The sequence below is a fragment of the Amphibalanus amphitrite genome, unplaced genomic scaffold, assembly GCF_019059575.1.
Source record: "Amphibalanus amphitrite isolate SeventyFive unplaced genomic scaffold, NRLGWU_Aamphi_draft 000072F_arrow, whole genome shotgun sequence".
NCBI lineage: Eukaryota > Metazoa > Arthropoda > Thecostraca > Balanomorpha > Balanidae > Amphibalanus > Amphibalanus amphitrite.
In genome coordinates this window covers 1,161,389-1,181,906 of record NW_024881568.1, presented here as the reverse complement: position 1 = coordinate 1,181,906, position 20,518 = coordinate 1,161,389, and the positions used below count along the sequence as shown (strand labels likewise).

The 20,518-nt window shown below is 49.2% G+C and overlaps 1 protein-coding gene across 1 annotated transcript; it reads left to right on the top strand.

Annotated features, from left to right (window-relative positions):
• The first annotated feature begins 7,734 nt into the window (after positions 1-7,734).
• On the top strand, positions 7,735-11,444 carry LOC122379136. Its single transcript, XM_043361082.1, has 5 exons — positions 7,735-7,914; positions 8,988-9,330; positions 9,811-9,927; positions 10,081-10,340; positions 10,525-11,444. Exons 1-5 carry the CDS (start codon positions 7,735-7,737, stop codon positions 11,026-11,028), a joined length of 1,404 nt encoding a protein of 467 aa, XP_043217017.1. The 3' UTR covers positions 11,029-11,444.
• The last annotated feature ends 9,074 nt before the right edge of the window (positions 11,445-20,518 follow it).

Here is a 20,518-nt window from a genome sequence, read left to right as displayed (position 1 = left end):
TTTCTAGACTGATTTTGGTGCACTTTTTCCCTGCTCATACTGACCTCGCATTATATCTATCGTTGAGTTCAATTGAAAACACGGAAAAGTCACACCTAAATGCATACCTTCGTATAATGATGTTCAACGGTTTTTCGAAAACCTGTTATATTTTGTCGAAAAGTGGCCCAAGAGTCAGTCTAGTTACACATGGGACGTTTATCGTAGGGATGTACATGACTAAGGACTTTTTTACGCTTCTCAACAACCTGGGCAATGCCAATGGGCATGCCATGCTTGGATCACCTGGCATGGTTAGGTATGTAAATATATGTTAGTATTAACGTAAAATATTCACATTAACCCGAGCTGAGCTATGGAGGGCGTTTTTACGCCCCCCACCCTCAGGTTTTTCGCGAATATCTCATGAACAGCGGTGCTGCGCGCCGCCATTTTGGTACATCTGTTCATACATCTTTTCCGCACATGTTAAAATTTCAGACCCAGGTCGGTCACCACGTCACGTCGAGTGACCTTAGCTCAGAAAAAGTTCAAAGGCTTGCTATAGCTGCACCGACTCAACGACCACTTTGAAACTCTCGGCGATTGATAAGAATAACATTACCTATGAATAACATGTAGGTATTTCGTTTTTTTATATCTGTGACCTAAGGTCAGGTCAATTTTGCGACCTCTCCATTATAAGTCAATGGGAGAAAATCGAAATGCACGTCGTTTGGACGAATGTCGTTCTGAACCCTCTCAAACATCAGTGCAATAGGTGAACATGTTACACTGAATCGGAAAAATGCACCTCTGACCCCTTTGTGTGAACCTGAGGTCATCTCAGGTTATAGCCAGTAGCGGTGGAACACCTTCAATTAAAGGAGGGGGGGGGGGCACTGCCGACTTTTGGTCCCATTTTTTTCCATGCAACGCCCATAGGGCTAATGTTAAAATGCCAAAATCAAAGGGGGGCACGGTGCCTCGATGCCCTCCCCGTTCCGCCGCCTATATGATGAAACGTCACCAACATTTTTTTTTATATTAACTATCACTTTTGATAGAGACGTGCTAGAGCGGTGAAAACACGTCAGATGTGTTCAGCTCGACGATACAGAGCGAGCGATATGCAACATGACCCTTTCCGATCAGGTCATGACTTTGACCTGAGGCTAAATTTTCAAAATGACCTTTGGAGCTCAACGTAGGTATAGTTCATTCGACGCGTTTCGACGAGAGGAATACGATGTTGTCAAAATTAATATCATGGCTCTTTTGAGTCAAAAGTTATTACCTAACAACATTTTTCGTGAAAACGGCTATTTTTAGAGTTTTTGCCCTATGGATGCTCCGCCGTTGACCTGAGGTAGAATCTGAACTGAGGTCAAATCTGAGAACAATACCCAGAAAGGTCTGTAAAAGGGCTATCGAATGCGCTTTTCCGCGGCGCTGTAGCTCTGTTGGTCCCCGAGTTAGCCGTTGGCAGTTTCCAAAATTGTTGAAATCATGGGCTAAATTTGACCTTTGATGACCTCTGGCAATCTGACCTTTAACCTGATCTAAAAAATGACAAAAAATGTTTTTCGTCATTACTTTTGGCACTCTTTCGATTGCCGCTTACCGCTTGTCGCTACGTGGCCCAGAAGCTGAGTTAGACGGGGCCGGGGGGGGGGGCGGAAAACGCCCCCCCCCCCCCCACTAGCATGACACGGAAAACTTAGGCCACCAGCACGGCGCGGGTTAAACGTCAACTACTAAAACGTCTTCACGCAAGCCTCCTTGTCCTTGCCTGCTTAGTTCATGATGGAAAAATGGTTTCTAAAATCGTTGTTGAGTGAGGCGTGCATTGGTTTCATGGAAACAATTGAAAACCAAAGCAGAGGTGTTTAAAGGCTGAATGAAATCAAGTCGGTACAGTACAGAGCAGCGCTGTTCGCTGACGACCGGCCACCCTTGTGCCTTGCACGATCCTCCCGACATCTATATGAAGGGCTAGCGAGTACTGTGGCGACACCTCTCGAATTCAGTAGCCCCCAAACCGCCAGAAGCAGGCGGGCACCAGTTAGCTACCGAACACCGTACAGAAGTGAAACACCGGAGTAAAATTCACGATCGGGCACGCTGCTGGTCACTCGCACAATGCTTATTGCTTATATCACTGCGAGTATTTTTTTCTGCGAGTGTCGTTTATTTGTTTAGTGTGCCGGCTGCCTATATCGTCTATCATCCGGCCGCTGACATGCTTCCTTTTTCGCGAGATGCCTGGTTCCCGAGATGCACATTGCACATTTAGTTAGAATATCGGATACGTCCGGCGAGAGTTTAAATCGACAAAGGACAGCTGATTTCTTGCACGACATTCAAGTATTTCAAATTCATTTATTGGTGAAGTGTGTTGCAATGGCACATTTGCAGTCATGTTTGGTACTGGTTGCATCAGTGCACGGCAGGCGATGCTGTAACATTCCATGCCGACGTCTCAACCGCGCGTGCACGAGCCGCGGCACAACAACTCGTGCACCGGTATCGGCTGTCGGGGCGGGCTTCTGAAGGGTGATCCGGCCGCCACTCGAGATGGCTGCGCAGCGGAGAGGCCGGCCGGGGGACCCCCGTGGACCCCTGACCCCCTGCACTGTCCCGCGATACCGCCGTCCCCACAATCGCCGCCCAGTGGCCGGTGAGAGGCGGCGGGGGCCGCCGCACAGCCCGCCGGCTATCTGCGGGTCACCGGCGGTCATCGGCGGAGACGGCCGTGTCGGCTCAGCATCTGACTACACAAAGGTGAGTGAGAAGGCGCCAAGGCTCAACAATCGAGCCACATATGTAACTATATCCGTGAGTTCATATGTAGACCAATGCAGTATGAGTGTATTCTAGGAAAATACTTTAAAAAGTGGAAAATAAAATTTGCAGAAAGACACAAAAATAAGTGGCTATGATGATACATCATGCAGATCTACATTAATACATTAGATAACGTAAGCCGCGCCTGGATATCATAAGCTACATGAAGGCTCGATCGTCCTCTTTCAGCGATGGGTGTGGGCGGCCTGACTCAGTTTCTGAAGCGTCGCGGCCTGCTGCGCGAGGAGCCAATCTCACGGTGTCGTCTGGTCATTGACGGCCACAACCTGTTCTGGGTGCTGTTCGGACGACTTGCAAATGTCCCCGGAGGAGGCGTCTGCCAGGAGTTCACCCGACAACTGAAAACATTCTTCCACGATTTGAGGAGGTCTGGCATTATCAACCTGGTTTCGAAGCAGTGATGGTGTTATATAAAGATTTTCCATCATCCTTTACCTGTGTACATTTTCCGAATAATATCGGAGGGCAGACACCTAGTTTTTTTTTTTTACGTGCGTCAAAGTGAAAGGTTATGACGTAATTTTCAGTTATTATCTCCTACCTCTAAGGCCAGTCTAATGCACTTGCAATGTAAAAGTCTGTCAGTCATTAAAATCTACTGATATGCAGGGTTGTGCTTGACTCATGAGTCAAGTCAGAAATTTGACTCAACTCTGACTCAAATGAGTCAGATTTGAGTCGAGTCGGATAAAATGTTGAGCTGTTGAGTTGAGTCAGAGTTGAGTCGGACAAAAATATTAACCCGCGCCCCAGTGGCGGTCTCCGCCAACTTCGCCCTAGTGAGGGGGGTATATGTTACCACCCACCTTTAACTCAAAAACTAAGAGGGCTAGAAAGACGCGGTAAAAAGTAGTCGATAGCTCTCAATGCGTACGTTTGAAAGTATTTCGGTCATTTTTCACCTTAGAGCAATATTGGGGTCACCAGAGGTCATCAAAGGTCAAAATTTGCCAATTGTCATGATATTTTTCAGAAAACATGCCGCTATCTCAGGAACTATGATAGCTAGGAAAACGCATGGAACAGCAATCGGTAGCTTTTGAACTTTTCTTTTGAAAAGGTCATTATCAATATTGACCTCAGGTCAACGGTTTAGCCTCCAGAGGGCAAAAACTCCAAAAATAGCCGTTTTTACGAAAAGTGTTTTTCGACAATAACTTTCGACTACAAAAAGCCACGACATTTCTATTGCCAGAATCGTGTTCCCCTCGCCGAGACGCGTCGAATGAACTATAATTTGACCTTGAAAGGTCAACTTGAAAATTTGACCTCAGGTCAAGGTCATGATCTGACCGGAAAAGGTCATGTTGCATATCAGTCGATGCGTCTTAACAAGACAAACACAATGAAACCATCCCCAGCGTTCTATCTCTTTCCAATCGCGAGTTATTGGCAAAAAACTGTTTGTAGCCTCAAATGACCTCGGATGACCTTTCTAGAGGCTATCAGCAAAAATGACCCCTTGGTCGTCACGAGTGGACTAAATCGTTGTGATTCTGAAATATTTGGACTGTTCGTATGCGTACACACGGATCTAGAGGCATTTTCATTTTTCTCCATTGACTTGTAATGGAAAGGTCACGCCACTGACCTGACCTTAGGTCACGGATATAAAAAATCCGAGATATACAAATTGTAGGCGTCCATAACAGCATGCAATCCACCAAGTTTAAAACCTTTCTGACAGACATTGCAGGCTGGACATGATTGCAAACTTTTTTTAGGCTTGGTCAGTTACTTGATCTGGTGACCTGACCTGACATGACCTGGGGTCAAAAATTTCACACATTGTCCAAAATTGATGTACCAAAATCTACCATAAGCGGCGCGGCGCTACGCGCCGAGGTTTTTTATTCACACGCAAAAAACGCGACAGGGTGGTAACATATGCCCCCCCCCCCCCCACTGGGGCGAAGGTTAAGGTGTTGAGTTGAGTCAGAGTTGAGTCAGTAAAAAAAAACTTTTGACATTGAGTTGAGTCAAGAACATTTAGGAACATGAGTCAGCTGACTCAACTTTTTAGAAACAATATATTGTATAAGTTTTTCATTCTCCCCCCGCTTAACAACTTAGGCCTGGCCCTGCTGCCGGATATTTTCACCCCCCCCCCCCCCGCTCAACAACTTTTTTATCTGAGTCAATTTTAAGTCAACACACTTGACTCAACAAAAAAATTGAGTCAAGTTTGAGTCAACTCATATTTTCATTGAGCCGTTTGAGTCATGAGTCGAGTCAAGGGAAAAAATAAGCTCCTTGTTTGAGTCAGAGTTGAGTCAGGGTATTCTGAAGTTGAATGATGAGTCGAGTCGGCAATTTTTTTTGAGTCGAGCACAACCCTGCTGACATGTTAGCAGGCGCATAACTAGGAGCTACATAAATAGTAAACGGTAATTTGAAGCGCTGACCAGAAGCGCGTGACCCGCCTGTCATTATATTGCAGGTGTGACATCTACCCTTTGGTGTTTCTGGATGGCACCTCAGACTGTGACTGTCATAAGCTTCCCAGCATACTACAACGCATGAAGTCAGAGATAGAACGGCCAGTGCAGGGCAACATTACTGCGGAGACTGCGGAGAAGAAGTCTTGCCCGCTGCTACTGAAAACGTTATTCACTCAGGTAACAAATTATGTAGGTACTTCTTCGTGATTTCTTTTAAAAAACTTTAAATATGGCTGGTGCAGAGGTGAATCCCCGGTCCGAAACGCCGTGGCCAACACGCCACATTTCCGTTTATTTCGGTAGGTTCTCAGAAATTTGGGGATACCGTTCGCCGAGTGTCTGTTTGAGGCCGACCTGCCGTGCGCCGCCATGGCGCGGAGACTCGGCTGTGCGGTGATGAGCAACGACTCCGACTTCTTTACGCTGGGAGTCACCTGTGTCCGGGTTCCGGTCCGGAGGGTGTCGATCAAGCTCGGGGACCCGGACTCGGATCACTCGTCCTCTTTCATGACCTGCACGGTGTTTCGCCCGCAGAGGTAAGCACTGAAACCAAGTTCAAACTTCACAAATTTCAGCCCTTTTTAGTTTGTAAGGGAGTTTATAGCTTCGACAGAGCGAGCAAAAAATAAATAAGTAATTAAATAAACTCTTGCCATAATGCATTTATCGGTACGGGGTGGTATCGATTGATACAGCTCCCGTCAGGCTTCGTTCTTAATTGAGATGAAACTTCGAGGCAAAATAAAAGTGTTTGAGCCTCTGGTACTAGGATTCCGTTAAATAGTGTCGGACGCGAGGGAGGGATAATTTTCATGTCCCTTATCAGATTTTTGAGAATGTCTACAACATTTGGTTTTGACACCCATTATGATACTTTCTTTCCGCACATGTGCAAGTTAAGACCCAGGTCGTTTGAGGTCGGTCACCAGTCACCAGATCAAACGACCTAACCTCAATAAAAGTTACTAGATATTTGCCACAGTTACACCGAGTGAATGATAGATGAGAATTATAGATACCTATAATTATAATTATAGGTGTAAAGAAAAAACGAGCGTGTGCGCCGTTACGAGACGCAGAGATTGGTACCCGATTTTAAGGTCTTAAGTCAACCGGTGACCTCTGAGGTGGTCAAGTGACTCAAGGTACGGTTCAGTTTTGGTGAATAACTTCGCAAAAAACGGCCGCAGAGCCGCGATTTTGGCAGCATCGTGTTCGCCTCGCTCAGGCGCGTCGAATGATATACTTTTTGTTTGGCTCAGGTCAACTTAGGGTGTTGACCTCAGGTCACGGTCAGGTCAGCGCCCCCAGCCCAGGTCACGAAGCTGGTCGAAAGAGGTCATGTCGCATATCATTCGATTCGGCAGGTCTTCCTAAATCCACTGGCGGCTTTCCCGACTCGCTAGCTCAATTTGATCGGGAGTTATTGACGAAAAACTAATATGACCTTGATGACGTCATAAATGACGTCACGCAAGGTCAACATGGCAAAAGTAACGCATCTTGTATTGCAAGGAGTGCATCAAATCACGATTCTGTGTGCTTGAGATAGTTGGAGATCGTTCCCGGCGCCAGAAAAGCAGTTTTCATTTTTCCCCATTGACTTAGTTATAATGGTGAGGTCACGAAAATGACCTGACTTCATATGACCTTTAGAAAAAAATCCGAGATATACAAGTTGTTAGAATCGTAATGGATACTAGTTCCTGCAATTCTCAGTTCCCTGTGAAAACTCCTCTGGCAGCGAGGGCGTTGCGAAGTTGCAACATCTGAAGACCGTGCAGAGGTTCACTTATGACGTCATAGGTCAGTGACCTGACCTGACCCGAAAATGCAGTTGGTGTCAAAAGATCAGGCTTGAATCAAAGGTCAGGTATGCTAAGTTTCAGCTCTCTATCTCCAGCGTGTTTGGAGCTATCGCGAAAAAAAAAACTAGGAGGGGGGTGGCGGCACCCGCCCGCCCCCCTCGGCCGGCGAGGGTTTAACCCTCGCCGCGAGGGTTTCTTAGCGAGGGTTTCTTATAGGTATCTTGGGTTTAACTTTATTTTGGCAGCTATTTGAAGTTCACGTCTGTGACGCCGAAATCTGCCGTGCAGGGGTCTAAAAAATCGACCCTGTGACGTAATCAAGAGGGCTAGGTCCAATTTTTTACCTCAGAAGATGTCAAATTGATGGAAGAAAAGGTACTAAAGGTTTCGCTTTCCTACTCCTAAGCGTATGGGAGCTATCGTAAATATTCGCCAGGGGGGAGGAGGGCGAAAAACGCCCCTCCCCGGGCCCGCGAGGGTTAAACATTGGCCTTCTATCAACTCCGAGCACACGGCATGTCTTACGTGTCCCAGGAGCCCAGTCACTATAAAGAAAAAAAGAGTAATATATAGGACTCTGTGATTGAGTTTAACATATTTACAGGCTTCTCGATGCATATCACATCACCCAAGACATGATGTCGTTGGTGGCAGTGGTACCTGGCAATGACCGGTTTCCGCGCTGGCTCTTTGACGACTTCTTCGAGGAGCTGCGCGGAGAGTGCAATCCTCCTGAGGGGGAGAGGCAGCTGCAGCACCTGGAGATGCTCGTGCACTGGCTGGGCAGTCAGCCGTCACTGGCGGCAGCTCTGGAGAAGGTCCGTCTTTTGGGTATCGTGCATTGTATTTGTAAGTTCGCTACGCGTATAAGGCTTCCTTTCGAACCTTTGGAAAGCATATCATGCATCATTAATGTCGGCGATCAGTATCACTCACGTTTCTAGTCACGTTTCTTTTTTCATCACGGCAAATCTTCCGAAATTATCTTACGGTTTGTATTATGTGATGGTGGTGCAAGTAGCCAAAACTTGATCGGTGATCACCATCGGTTCTGATAAGACTTTCTTGTGTCACGGTCGAATGATGCTTACCGACAATATGTACTTATAATGCGTCGATGAAAAAAAAAACGTTGATGGTTTACTATTTCAAAACAAAGAAAATAGCCCGAAAGAAAAAAATCCTTAGCAATAAACATTATACCAGATACAATCCAATTACCTACATGTAATTGGCATCCAACGTTTTAAGGATTAACTGCAGTGCGGCACTTTGGTTTTAGGTTCTGCAAAGTATTAATGAAAACGAACGGGAAAACCTAAGAAGCTTCGTTCTCAGTTTCTCCACCTCACTGGATCAGGTCAGCTTCGACTTCCTGCGCGCCGCTGAATTCGGAGTACCGCTGGCCGACGAGCCGCCGGCACGAGACGGTGTCGCGTCCCCCGAGCCCTCTGCCGCACAGAGCGGTGACGCGTCCCGCGGGCCCTCCGGCGCCGGGCTGGTGCAGCCGCCGGCGCTGCTGCGGTCCGTGGCGCGCGGCGCCGTGCCCGGCAGCTGCATCAGCGCCGTGTTCGGCCTGCCGTGGCGGCTGTGGCCGGCTGTCGAGGAGCCCTCCCTGCCGTGCAGCTCGCGGGCGGCCGTGCCGCTGCTGACCAGGCTCGCGGCGCTGCTGGGCGCCCCCGTCGGGCCGCTGGTGCTCTTCACGCGGCACCAGAGGCAGCTGCGGCAGCTGCTGGCCAGCTGCTGGTGGCGCGCGCCGCTGCTGGAGCGGGTGCTGCTGGGCGGCGCCGAGAGCCGCCGGGCTGCGGCGCTGGCCGCGCTGCGGCTGCGGCCGGGCGCGCTGGCCGCGCTGCCGGCGCTGCTGCGGCTGCCGGCCGCCGCGCTGGTCGAGTGGCGCCGCGTCACGGCTGCCCGCAGCGGGCGGCACCAGGTGCGCGCCGTGCTGCTGACCCTGCTGGCGATGACGCCGGCCGGCACGCCGCCCTCGGCGCTGGGTCTGAGCGGTGCTGCGGTGGCCGCGTGGCGCGCTCGGACGGCGCCGCTGCGCGCCCAGGCTCAGCGGCCGTCCCAGTTCAGTCTGTCCGCCATGCACCTGTACTGCGAGCTACTGGGCGTCTATGTGGCGGCGTGTGTGGTGAACGAGGTGCTGGAGCGGCCGCTGGAGCAGCTGGATGTCGAGCACACCCTGCACGCCTCCCTGGCCATGCGGCTCGGATTCAGCAGCGCCCATCAAGGTGCGCCGGACGTCCTAGTTTGTATATGACGGGAGACGATAAATGAGAAATGGAGAAACAGAATAGGTACTGCCATTAAATGGCTCAGCTGGCATATACTCGTACATACATACGGCTATAGATTATTTTATTGGACTTTCTACAATACCGATGTCTTTGCGCTTAGCATCAACGGAACATCTTACTTAACTGACTATGCCAATGTATACCGTACTGTTGACAGTCGGCTAAATGCCATTTATGATTGATCAATTAATTATGTAATTTACTTCGACTGTCTCGTCGGTGACTTCTTCGAACGTAAACGTAATTGTTTTATAAATTGATACTGGTTATTTCATGTCATTTATCGGTTTGTTTTCAGCAGGCAAATTGTATGGGGATGTTGATTGTTGACATTTATACATTTGCGCCGTGTCATAGTTTTTTTTTTACGAAATGAACCATATCAGTTCACATAACCACGCGTTATGTGCCCAGGTGAAAAAGGAAATGGCGAGGTTCAGCCAGGCGCCGAGCTAGAAGAGCTGGTCAGATCAGTGACAGACGCAATCGAAGACGAAGCTACCACTGATGGTGATGATACACGAGCCATAGGTAGGAATACTGCCGTTAGTACTTTCCCTCTCTGCACAAATTGCCTACAGTGATGTGCACTTGTGAAAAGAAACGAAATTGAGAAACGACAAAACACTTATACCCCAATTTGAGCGCCTGTTTAGAAAGCTGAATTTCCTTATTCGCTGGCAGTGCCCGCCTGGAAGCCCACCAGGGGACGTGACGTCGTCAGTGAGCACCCAGACCTGCGATCTGTCAGAGCCCTCACCGGCATCTTGAACAAACTGACGGACGCCAGCCAGGCTCGGCTGACGGAGAAGCTGCGTGGCCTCTCCGCGCAAACCGAGGACGGTCTGTACGCCTTGGTGGACGCCGTGGTGCGGAGGGTGCTCGCAGATCCCAACGAGAGCTCAAAATGTGCCAACGTGTGCGTCATCCTTCAGGATTTGGAGGTAAGCTGCTGTGTTAATCAGTTACGGAACTCGAGTGCCGCATCCTCATTGTCGGTCTTCATCGCTGCTTATTTATCCATGGTGCAACATATGTAGGAGGTGCAATAAATGACTAAATTGTTTTCCTTTTCACTCCATCTTCTGCCACTACTTATGTCCACTGCTGACCGGACGTTTGCCTCAGGTGAAGTCGGCGGGGGCCCGCGGCGGGACGGTGCGTTTCGGTGACCTGCTGCTCACCCGTCTGGTGCTGGGGGTCAGTCCGGCCTGTCTGGGTCTGCCGCGCTGTGACGGAGGCAGCTGGCGCCGCGCGCCCCTCGGCCGCGCGGACCTGCTCGCCCACCTGGCCACGGTGCCGGAGCGGGAGGAGCGGCTGCGCCAGTTCCGCCGGCTGGCGGCCGTGTGGCGCGAGGCGGAGCGCCGCCAGCGCGCCACTCTGCGGCTGCTGGCGGCCTCCAGCCGGCGCCGCCTGGTGCCTGTGTGGGCTGCGCGCCGCTGCCTGGAGCGGCTGCTCGGCGGGGACGGCGTGACCCGGCCGCCGGCCGCCGGGCCCGCTGAGCTCGGTTCCCTCGACCTCCACGTAGAGTGGATCTCGCCGAGCCCAGCCGAGCGGGACGACCTGCAGCTGCTGGTCGACTGGTGCGGCGGCGCGCAGAACGGGCCCGCCCCGGCCCAGCCGCCGCGGTAGCGCTGTCGGGATAGGACAGTGAGCACCGTCCTGAGACGACAGAACGAGAAGGGGACCAAGTCAGCTCCGTTCTGAGAATAGTTCGTTTGGTCTAGTCTGCTTCAGCTGTTGGCGGAAGTGAAGAAATAACGTTTTTATATTGGTGACCGATAGCTAGGTAAGTAGGTACAGCTGTTTTATGTGCTCCGGGAAACTACCGGCTGTGTCGTGGTCTTGAGTAACCGTTACCGTGATGGAATATTCGAGCACAGCCCACAGGTTGATGTATAAGGTCTCCATCCCCCGTTTATCAATATAAAATCACAATTGTAACGAAAAGTGTTTGTCTATTTCAAACAACCTGCGGGTACCCAGGACCCACGCCTCAGCATTGCTGGCAGCCGCGTGGTACTGGTAGACTGTGCCGCTTGACTTGAGTGTTAGGCGGCGCAGCCTACCCACCTCGTAAGTCAGTGCCACCGGCCCGTGTCGACGGATGGAAATCGGCAGTGACGTCAGCGCAGCGGTGAGTATGTACCAGTACCTATCACCACCACCTGTGTACTTGTATCAGCTTATCCCAACCGTATGTACCGTAATGCGATTATCTAGGGAATCAAACGTATTCTATTCAACGCCTTCGGGCAAATGGCAAGTGCCGCGGCACTAGTTTAAGTGGCGTTTTTTGAATTTTGAATTGTTTTGTTGAATTTTGAAGTCTTTTTAAGAATTCTATCCAAGGCTGACGAAGGAAGCTGTAACGCTTCCGAAAGCTCCCAATAAAAACTTACAGCTGGTGTTTGAACAATATTTACCAAATAAATCATAATCACTTAGAGCCGTGGTTGTTCATTTTACCGTGCTGTGGATGACTTTTCACAATATAATTACACTATACCTGCAGAGTGCATACTCGTAAATCAGTAATCGATGTCCGTCGTCCAGCCATTTTTAAACATGTTTTAAAGAGTTAGCAGGAATCGTAACAACATGAGTTGACCGAACCAATTGCACCTATGCTGGATGGACGCTCTGAGAGGGACTAGCTTTTAACCGAAACACTGAGGCAGTGTTCAATATGAGGCTATAAGTCACTCGTTCACTGCGACTGCGGCTTGTATATGTTCGTGGAGTTCGTCTGACGACCAGACCAATATGAATATATTGACGGACGTTATTGGCAACCTTTATTGGCCCTGCAGTGTCACTATCCGACAAATCGCAATCCATATCACTTCATATTGGCGGATACAGAAGACGGCGACACCACAGAGCCACCTGGAAACGTTAAACGTGAAAATCTTATGAGCTCTGAGGTGCCCTCTTCTGCCACCCTAAGCCTTTGTGGTTGTGCATGCATAATAAACAATTTGACTTCATATCTGTTGGCATTCAACAGCTTAACCCTCGCCGGACCTATTGGTTTTCTACATACGCGCCGGCCGAGGGGGGGGGGGGGCGGGTACGACCCCCCCCCCTCGCCGTTTCGCCCCTGGTGGAGCTAGCGCGTCGCGGAAAAAACGAGCGTGTGCGCCGTTACGAGACGCAGAGATTGGTACCCGATTTTAAGGTCCTAGGTCAACCGGTGACCTCTGAGGTCAGGTCAAGTGCCCCAAGGTACGGTTCAGTTTTTGGTGAATAACTTCGCAAAAAACGGCCGCAGAGCGCCGATTTTGGCAGCATCGTGTTCGTCTCGCTCAGGCGCGTCGAATGATATACTTTTTGTCCGGGTCAGGTCAACTTGGGGTGTTGACCTCAGGTCAAGGTCAGGTCAGCACCCCCAGGTCACGAAGTTGGTCGAAAGAGGTCATGTCGCATATCATTCGATTCGGCAGGTCTTCCTGAGTCCATTGGTGGCTTTCCCGACTCGCTAGCACAATTTGATCAAGAGTTATTGACGAAAAACTAATATGACCTTGATGACGTCATAAATGACGTCACGCAAGGTCAACATTGTAAAAGTGACGCATCTAACATTGCAAGGAGTGCATAAAATCACGATTCTGTGTGCTTGAGATAGTTGGAGATCGTTCCCGGCGCCAGAATAGCAGTTTTCATTTTTCCCCATTGACTTATAATGGTGAGGTCACGAAAATGACCTGACCTCATATGACCTTTAGGAAAAATCCGAGATATACAGGCTGTGGGACTCATAATGGATACTAGATCCTGCAAGTTTCATTTCCCTGTGACATCTCCTCTGGCAGTGAGGGCGTTGCGAAGTTGCGACATCTGAAGACCGTGCAGAGGTTCACTTATGACGTCATAGGTCAGTGACCTGACCTGACCCAAAAATGCGGTTGGTGTCAAAAGATGCGGCTTGGATCAAAGGTCAGGTATGCCAAGTTTCAGCTCTCTATCGCCAGTGTGTTCGGAGCTATCGCGAAAAAACCCTATGGGGGGGCGGCACCCGCCCCCCCCCCCCTCGGCCGGCGAGGGTTAACCCTCGCATGTGTAGGGGGGGGGGGGTCGGATGGACCCCCCCCCATGGTTTTTCGCGAATAACTCGCGTAAAAAGCGGCCGATCGCGACGAAACTTTCAGTACCCTCGCATTGATCAATTTTACAACTACCCTGAAAATTTCATGACCCTGACCCAAATGACCTTTGACCTGTGACCTCTTTTCCGAGACCATGTTTGGCCGGAATCGCGATTTCGCGTACGTCGGCTCGCACTAGCCGCGTGTTTGCAAGCTTTTCGTGGTTTCAAACGTTCAAACATGTGATTTGATGTTACTCCCGTGTGTGTCAAGGTCACCTGAAGGTCAGGTCAGGTCATTGACCTTTGGTGACCTCGGGTGACCTCGGGTCACTTTTTCGAGTTTTACATGTTTCTAGGCTAGTTTTTGGAGCTGAATTCGAATTTAGCAACCATTTGAACATTTACTAAGTAGTTTTGGTGACTTCGTAACATGTTACGAAGCTGTCAGAGGCGGTTGACACGTACTACGAATACCCGTCACGACGCCTACTGGTTGACCTGACCTGACCTGACCCGACCTGGTCTAAATGCTTCAAGACATCATCTGTGATCAAAACTAACACGATATTCGTGATCAGCACCCCGAAAAACCCCTTAGCAGCCACACTTTACGACTTTCTAAAAGGTCCCGATTTTCCCGACTTTGGGTCATTGACCTGACCTGGAAGGTCAACCAATGACCTAGGACCTTAAAATTGGGTATCATCGGCTTCCTCTCGTCACGGGCAACACGCTCGTTTTTTCCGCGAAGCTCTAGCTCGATCAGGGGCCAAACGGCAAGGGGGGGGTCCAACCGACCCCCCCCCCCCTACACATTAGAAGCTGGCAAACGCCGCACACATGCGAGGGTTAAAGGGACACTCCCACCTTAACCCTCGCCCGTAAACGGCGATCTGCCACCTTCGCCCATGCAGGGGGGGGGGGTTGGTGCGACCCCCCCCTTGGCGTTTGAAAACGGAGCGTCGTAGAGCTTAGCGGAAAAAACCAACGGATTGCTCTCGCCGAGATCTCGCGATTGGTGGTATATTTTTTGGTCCTAGGTCAACATTTGACCTACTTTTGACCGGTCAAAGGTCAAATTTCGGAAAAATAGACTTTTTTCAACTTTCCGCGGCGATTGCGGCAAAACGGTGGGAGATATCGACTTGAAACCTTCACTATCGTGTTCCTTGATCAATTCTCTATCGTTTGGTATGTATTTCGTTTCCCTAGCTCTAAAAATGGCGCGTTGGGAGCGCCGGAAGTCGGCAAGGTCACAGTCGGCGGCAGAAATTCGAAAAATCAAAATTTAAATTTTTGAAATCTGATTGTATTTTTGGATTTGGAAGGTCCATTTGCTCCCTATAGAAGCTAATATTGCTGCATATTCCCATTGAGGTGACAAGAATTAGCAAAATAGTGGTTCGGGCGCTTTTCAAAAATAGTACCGGACGCTGTTCCTCTTGTGACGTCATAGCTCCGTGACCTGACCTGACCCGGTCAAGTTTCTTATACCATATGATAGCCAATACTTGCCCCAACATGCATGGGAAGTTTCATCACGATCCATCAACCGATGTCCGTACCACCGGCAGGAAACCTCGGGCGTTGGCACTCAGTTTGTGAAAATCCGGCCGGAGGCTGTTCCCTTTGTGACGTCATAACTCCGTGACCTGACATGACCCGGTCAAATTTTTTTTATCAAAAGATGCGCAAGGTTTGCCCCATAAGGTACCCAAAATTTGGCGGCGCTGCGCGCCGCCGTTTTTGCACTATTTCCGAAAAACCTCAGGGGGGGGGGTTGCACCAACATACATGGGCGAGGGTTAACATTAGTTTTGAGTTGAGATAGCCAAATTGGTGGCCATGGCCTGCAAATACCGGTTTGGGCACTCACAACATCGACAAATGCTTTAATTCGGAGATATGGAATTTCAAACTTGCAGTTTTCGGATTCTAAGGGGCTAGTGCATTGGTATGCCCCCTTAGAATTTGTGACGTCAGCGGAGATCTAACGATTTTTAAATCTTTTACTAAAACGTTTGGTAGCACGCGGTGGTATATGCTGCTTTGCGCGCAACAAATGCCGCACTTTCAAATAAAGTCGCTAGGAACAGCGGAGATCCCAAAAAGTAAACAAAAGTAAAAGTCTAATATCTTGAAAACCGGTGAATATTTTTCGATGAAATTTGGTAGATATTCGTTTTCGCTCTTTCTGAACCGAGCGACATCACTTTCGTGCCAATTCATTAACTTTTTTGAAGGTGGGAGGGTCCCTTTAACCCTATTAGTGGCAGGGGGTATTTTCATCCACCCCTCAGGTTTTTCGGGAATATCTTCAAAACGGCTAGAGCTAGGAAGTTGAAATTTTCTGCCTTTTCTTAAAACTAAACTGGCCACATTCTCTGAAAATTTCAAGTTGATATCTTTATCAGGGGTGGTTCCAGGGGCATGGGGAAATGGGAGGTCCTATTCGTGAAGCGAGTCATCTGGGTGAAGATGACGATGCTAATGCATTATAACCCGCGACCGCCTGGGGGGGGGGGGGGGGTCGGATCCGACCCCCCTCCGTTTTTCTTGAATAACTCATGAACCACTTTCGCTATCTACTTGAAACTTGGCATACCTTCTCCCCCATCAATTTGACGTCTCCTGTGCAATTTTTAAGAAAAAATTTCCATTTTTTTAGATATATCGATTTTAGTGATGTAACTACATGGCGTTTTTAGTCAAAAAGTGGTAAATGTTTAAAAATCGCCAAAAATCAGGCTTTGAAGCATATTGCAAATTAAGGACATGAAAAGACGCAGCTCAACGAGTTCTTTAAAATGGCTATCTCGGATTTTCAATAAAATGCGTTTTTCACCCCTAAAAATTCAAAAAACTATATTTTTTTGGAAAACAGCTAATAAAATCAAAAATTTTGGAAATTTCCAAAAAAAACGGAATATATGTTGTAGAGCTCTATTAGAACAATAGATGCCCCAAATTTCAACTTTCTATCTTGATTTTTGACCCTCAAATTATAAAAATAGCTCCAACATGTATAGGGCATGGTGACGTCATAAGCATTTTCGTGAATTAGAGGCACTTCTGAACATCGCTGTGAAAACAAATGGCACCACTAGATTCCTGGGACAAAGCTCGTCTAGAAAAGTGCATTTTTATGTCAAAAATAAAAAGTTGAAAAATTGACTTTTTTTCTTAGCCCTCGTTTAGTTATATATAGTATAAACAATTTTTATGCTTTCAATGCACACTTATCACCAGCACAGTGACTTGGGGTCACATATAACCATTACCATCGGATTCGGCGTGAACAATACCTAAGCCATAAAACATGTGTCGCACGCCCATGTAGCAGAAAGTGAAAACCGTGACCTTTCATGACCTGACCTGACCTTGACCTGTACTTAGTATGACCCCTATACGCACATGGTACCTTCACTAGGCCTTTGAGGTCATTTTTGGTGAGTTTCGAGCAGCAGCTATCGATTCCGCTGTCCGTAAGCCGATTCATGCAAAACCCCTGAATTTGACCTTTGACCTGACCTTGACCCGAAAGTTGACCTCAATCTTAAAATCTTAAGAGTGCTTTGGGAAGGTCTCGTAGAGACCTTTCGAACGCCGCCTCGCGGGGCTCGATACGACCATTGGTTCTCGAGATAACAGGGGGGGGGGGTCGGATCCGACCCCCCCCCCCCAGGCTGTCGTGGGTACGGAAATAGCCCAGGCGGTGCCGGGATAACTCTAGTTATTCATTCATTCAGGTATATAAACATTTTTGTAGGCATTACAAGTTCACAAGTGAACAAGGGGTGGATCATAGGCGGTTCCAGGAAAAAGAAAGGGAGGTCGATTCTACCTCCCAACAAAGCATCTAAAAGTTGCCGTTTTTTACCCCTTTCTTCCCCCCCCCCCCCAATACGTTTTTGGGAGTTTTATTTTTCTCGTAGTGTAGTAAGTGTATATCTCGTTGACTGGAATCGAATGCCGTTCGAATTTTGAAAATCGGCGGGTTAGATCTCGAGATATCAAGGGGGACAGCCCCCCTTGCCACTAATAGGGGTAGCCGGGAGCCTGCCACTAATAGGGTTAACGCTTCGCCACATTAATCATTGGCTAAAACATTTCGACTCCTAGTGTTGCACGGCGCGTTTTAGGTATATGTTGAATCCACACATCCACCAGTTCCCAACTGTGAATGAATTGAATGATTTTCTAAGTTCTAACTTCTAAACGATTATATAAAGTTAGGTACCGTGTCTCTATATATAGATACCGACACGAAGTTTACCGAATTCATTTGAAATGTTGCATCTCTTGCTTGCTTGGGACGGCGGACGTGCGATTGGCCGACAGGCCTTGCCAAGAACAAGCCAGCTCATTGGACAAGCTGTGCTATGACGATTGACGAGGCCTTTATCGGTGACGATGACAACGTGCCATTTAAATCGGGTGGACGATAATCAGTCGCGGGTGTGTGATAAGCGCGCTGTGACGCTTATGTAGGTACAGACCCCTTAGTCAACGTATACACGATAGTTTTGTTATCATTCAAGGGCATTCAGTGAAGTGCCTTCCTTCACATAGTTGCCAGTTTGACGAGTTGAAGTTACCAGTTGGAGTCGGAGTTTTTGAGTTTAAGTGTGTATCTAAAATTCTAAATAACTACTACCGACAAATACAAAAATAACTAGTCAACGTGTAAGCGCCAATATCTTATCATTCAAGGGCATTAGTTAAAGTGCCTACCAAGGCCGTATGTATACGACGTGGGTGGCGCCTCAGCAGCCTTCTTTGTGAGCAAGACGTGACGCTATGCGCGATCTGTTACGGACTGTTTCACTGTGACCGATTGCGCGCGCGGTCTCTGATTATTTTTGTTATAAAGATTTACCGGGCAAAAATAATGTCACCCTGTTTATTAGTACTTTTTAGTACATTAGCCGTTTTCACGACGGGCTATCTGGGGAATGCACCTAATTTGACCAAATCTGTACCAAATCTCTTTCACAGCAAATATCTTTAAATTATTAATTCATTTCAGTGTTTTAGTCGATGATAATATTTGATAGTAGGTTTGACTAGGAAGGCATACAAGCAATTAGCGCAACCGTAGCTAATAGCTACGATGAAACACATCGAACCTAATTTGACCAAAGCTGCACCAAATCTGACCAAATGTATACCAAATGTGTACCAGATGGCCGTCGTGAAAACGGCTATTGTCAGCATAGGCGACACGGTGTATTTGCAAAATTAGGGTGCATTACAGGGCTCAAATCTGCAGTTCATTGCAATTTGGAGCTCGAGTCTTTTCAATCAGTCTGAGGCAAATTGACATTTTTATGTTCCTTGCTAAGGGTGTTCGACAAATTTCTTATGAAGACCGTGCATCACGATAGCGCGACCATTGGCCAGCCTGCCCTAACGTGCCAACCTGTCCACCAGGTCACTCAGGCCTGTCGCAACTTAGGACCAATGACTCGCCTATGTAGGTCTAGTTCCTGGAACTTTTCGTGATAAAACTCGCGTTGGCTTCCCTTAGCCCCGCTGCAAGTGCATTAGGTCCCCGATCGGCGATGGTAGCGTTATACCACTCGACTCCAATATACCTTCAATACTAAACCGTAGTGGTGTCAGTAAGCATACTGTGCACTTAGGAATCTCTTGAATTACGTCCGGAGAGGTTCGCTGTAACTATCTTGTAAATAATGATAGCTCTCCAGTAAGACGTTAATGAGGATAACCACCGTACGGTCCGCGGCAGTGCCCTGGCAAAAGGGCGGTGTTCCGCGGCTCACAGTCGCTGGCTGTCCCTACGTCGGGCAAGTCGACATTGCACGCCGTATCCTCCCACCAACCTCGAGCTCGCCAAAGTTTCAACGGACCGGAGCTTTTTTCAACGACACCCGCACTCCTCCCATGGCAAAAGCACGCCGCTGTCCCAGCCCGATGAAGCTGCCTCCGCTGGCGCTGCTGCTCCTGCTGTCACTGGCGTCAGCTCGAGGCGCCGTGGAAACCTTCCACTACCTTGCTTACATTGTGGAGCACGCCCGCGAGCCACTGGCAGAGGAGTTCGGGTCGCTGGTGCAGTGCGCCCGGCGCTGCCTGCACACGCCCGCCTGCGTCAAGTTCAGCCGGGACCACGGCTCGGGCCTGTGCCGACTGTGGCCGCTCCACTCGGCCCATAACCCGCTGACGGCGGACATGGAGCCGCTCTACCAGCCGCCGCTGCCGGCCGGCTTCGTCCGCAGCAAGGACCCCACGGTCGCCTACCGGGCGCGGCTCTTGGACCTGCAGGGCGGCAAGGAGGCCATCGTGGCCAGCTGCCGGGAGTACGACCCGGAGGCGCTGCCGGCCAGTCCGCGCTCGGCCGCCCAGTTCAGAGACCTGCGGACGGGCGTCCTGAGGCACATCTCTGCCTACCTGGTCATCGGCATCTGGGACATCGAGGAGGAGCGGGTCTACCGAGACATTGTCACCGGCGAGGTGGTGACTCTGCCTGTGACCGCTTACGGCTCTGCCAATGAAGACAACGACTGCCTCGGTATGAACAATTCACATTATTTCCTCAGAGCCATCCCTTGTGGCGCGTTTAAAGGCCACGTCTGCGAATACCACCCTATTTGGTAAGTGCTGGTCTCAGCAGCGTCTGCCGCGAGGCACCGGTCAGGAATAATAGTGCAGCAATGCTGACAATGCGTTGCTTTCTAGGGGCACGGTCGATCGGGTGCCGGTGAGCGGTGATATGCACGACATGCTAAGCCGGTTGCAGATGACTATTTGTGTGTCTTAGTGGCATTTGCCTTAGCTGGCGAAAAATTGTAGACTTAACAGTTAATTGAGTTTTGCATGAGGTTTTATCATTGTGGTCATTCTTCATTTTTCATTGCATTACAGTGTTACAGCCTGAACCCTTTTGCGGCGTGCGGGAGTAGGTGCCACCCCTGAGTTTTTTGCAATCGCTCGCAGCGCAGCGAACGTTTCAGGTGGATCTGAGGCGTCCCGAATCTGGGCAGAGCCCGGGCTAAATCTGCGTACATG

Bases quoted from the DNA above. Each gene is read 5' to 3' on its own strand.
- LOC122379136 (XM_043361082.1), top strand. From the start codon at position 7,735: ATGTCGTTGGTGGCAGTGGTACCTGGCAATGACCGGTTTCCGCGCTGG. The intron at 9,928-10,080 runs GTAGGAATACTG...ATTCGCTGGCAG, and splicing joins TGATGATACACGAGCCATAG to TGCCCGCCTGGAAGCCCACC. The intron at 10,341-10,524 runs GTAAGCTGCTGT...CGTTTGCCTCAG, and splicing joins TCATCCTTCAGGATTTGGAG to GTGAAGTCGGCGGGGGCCCG.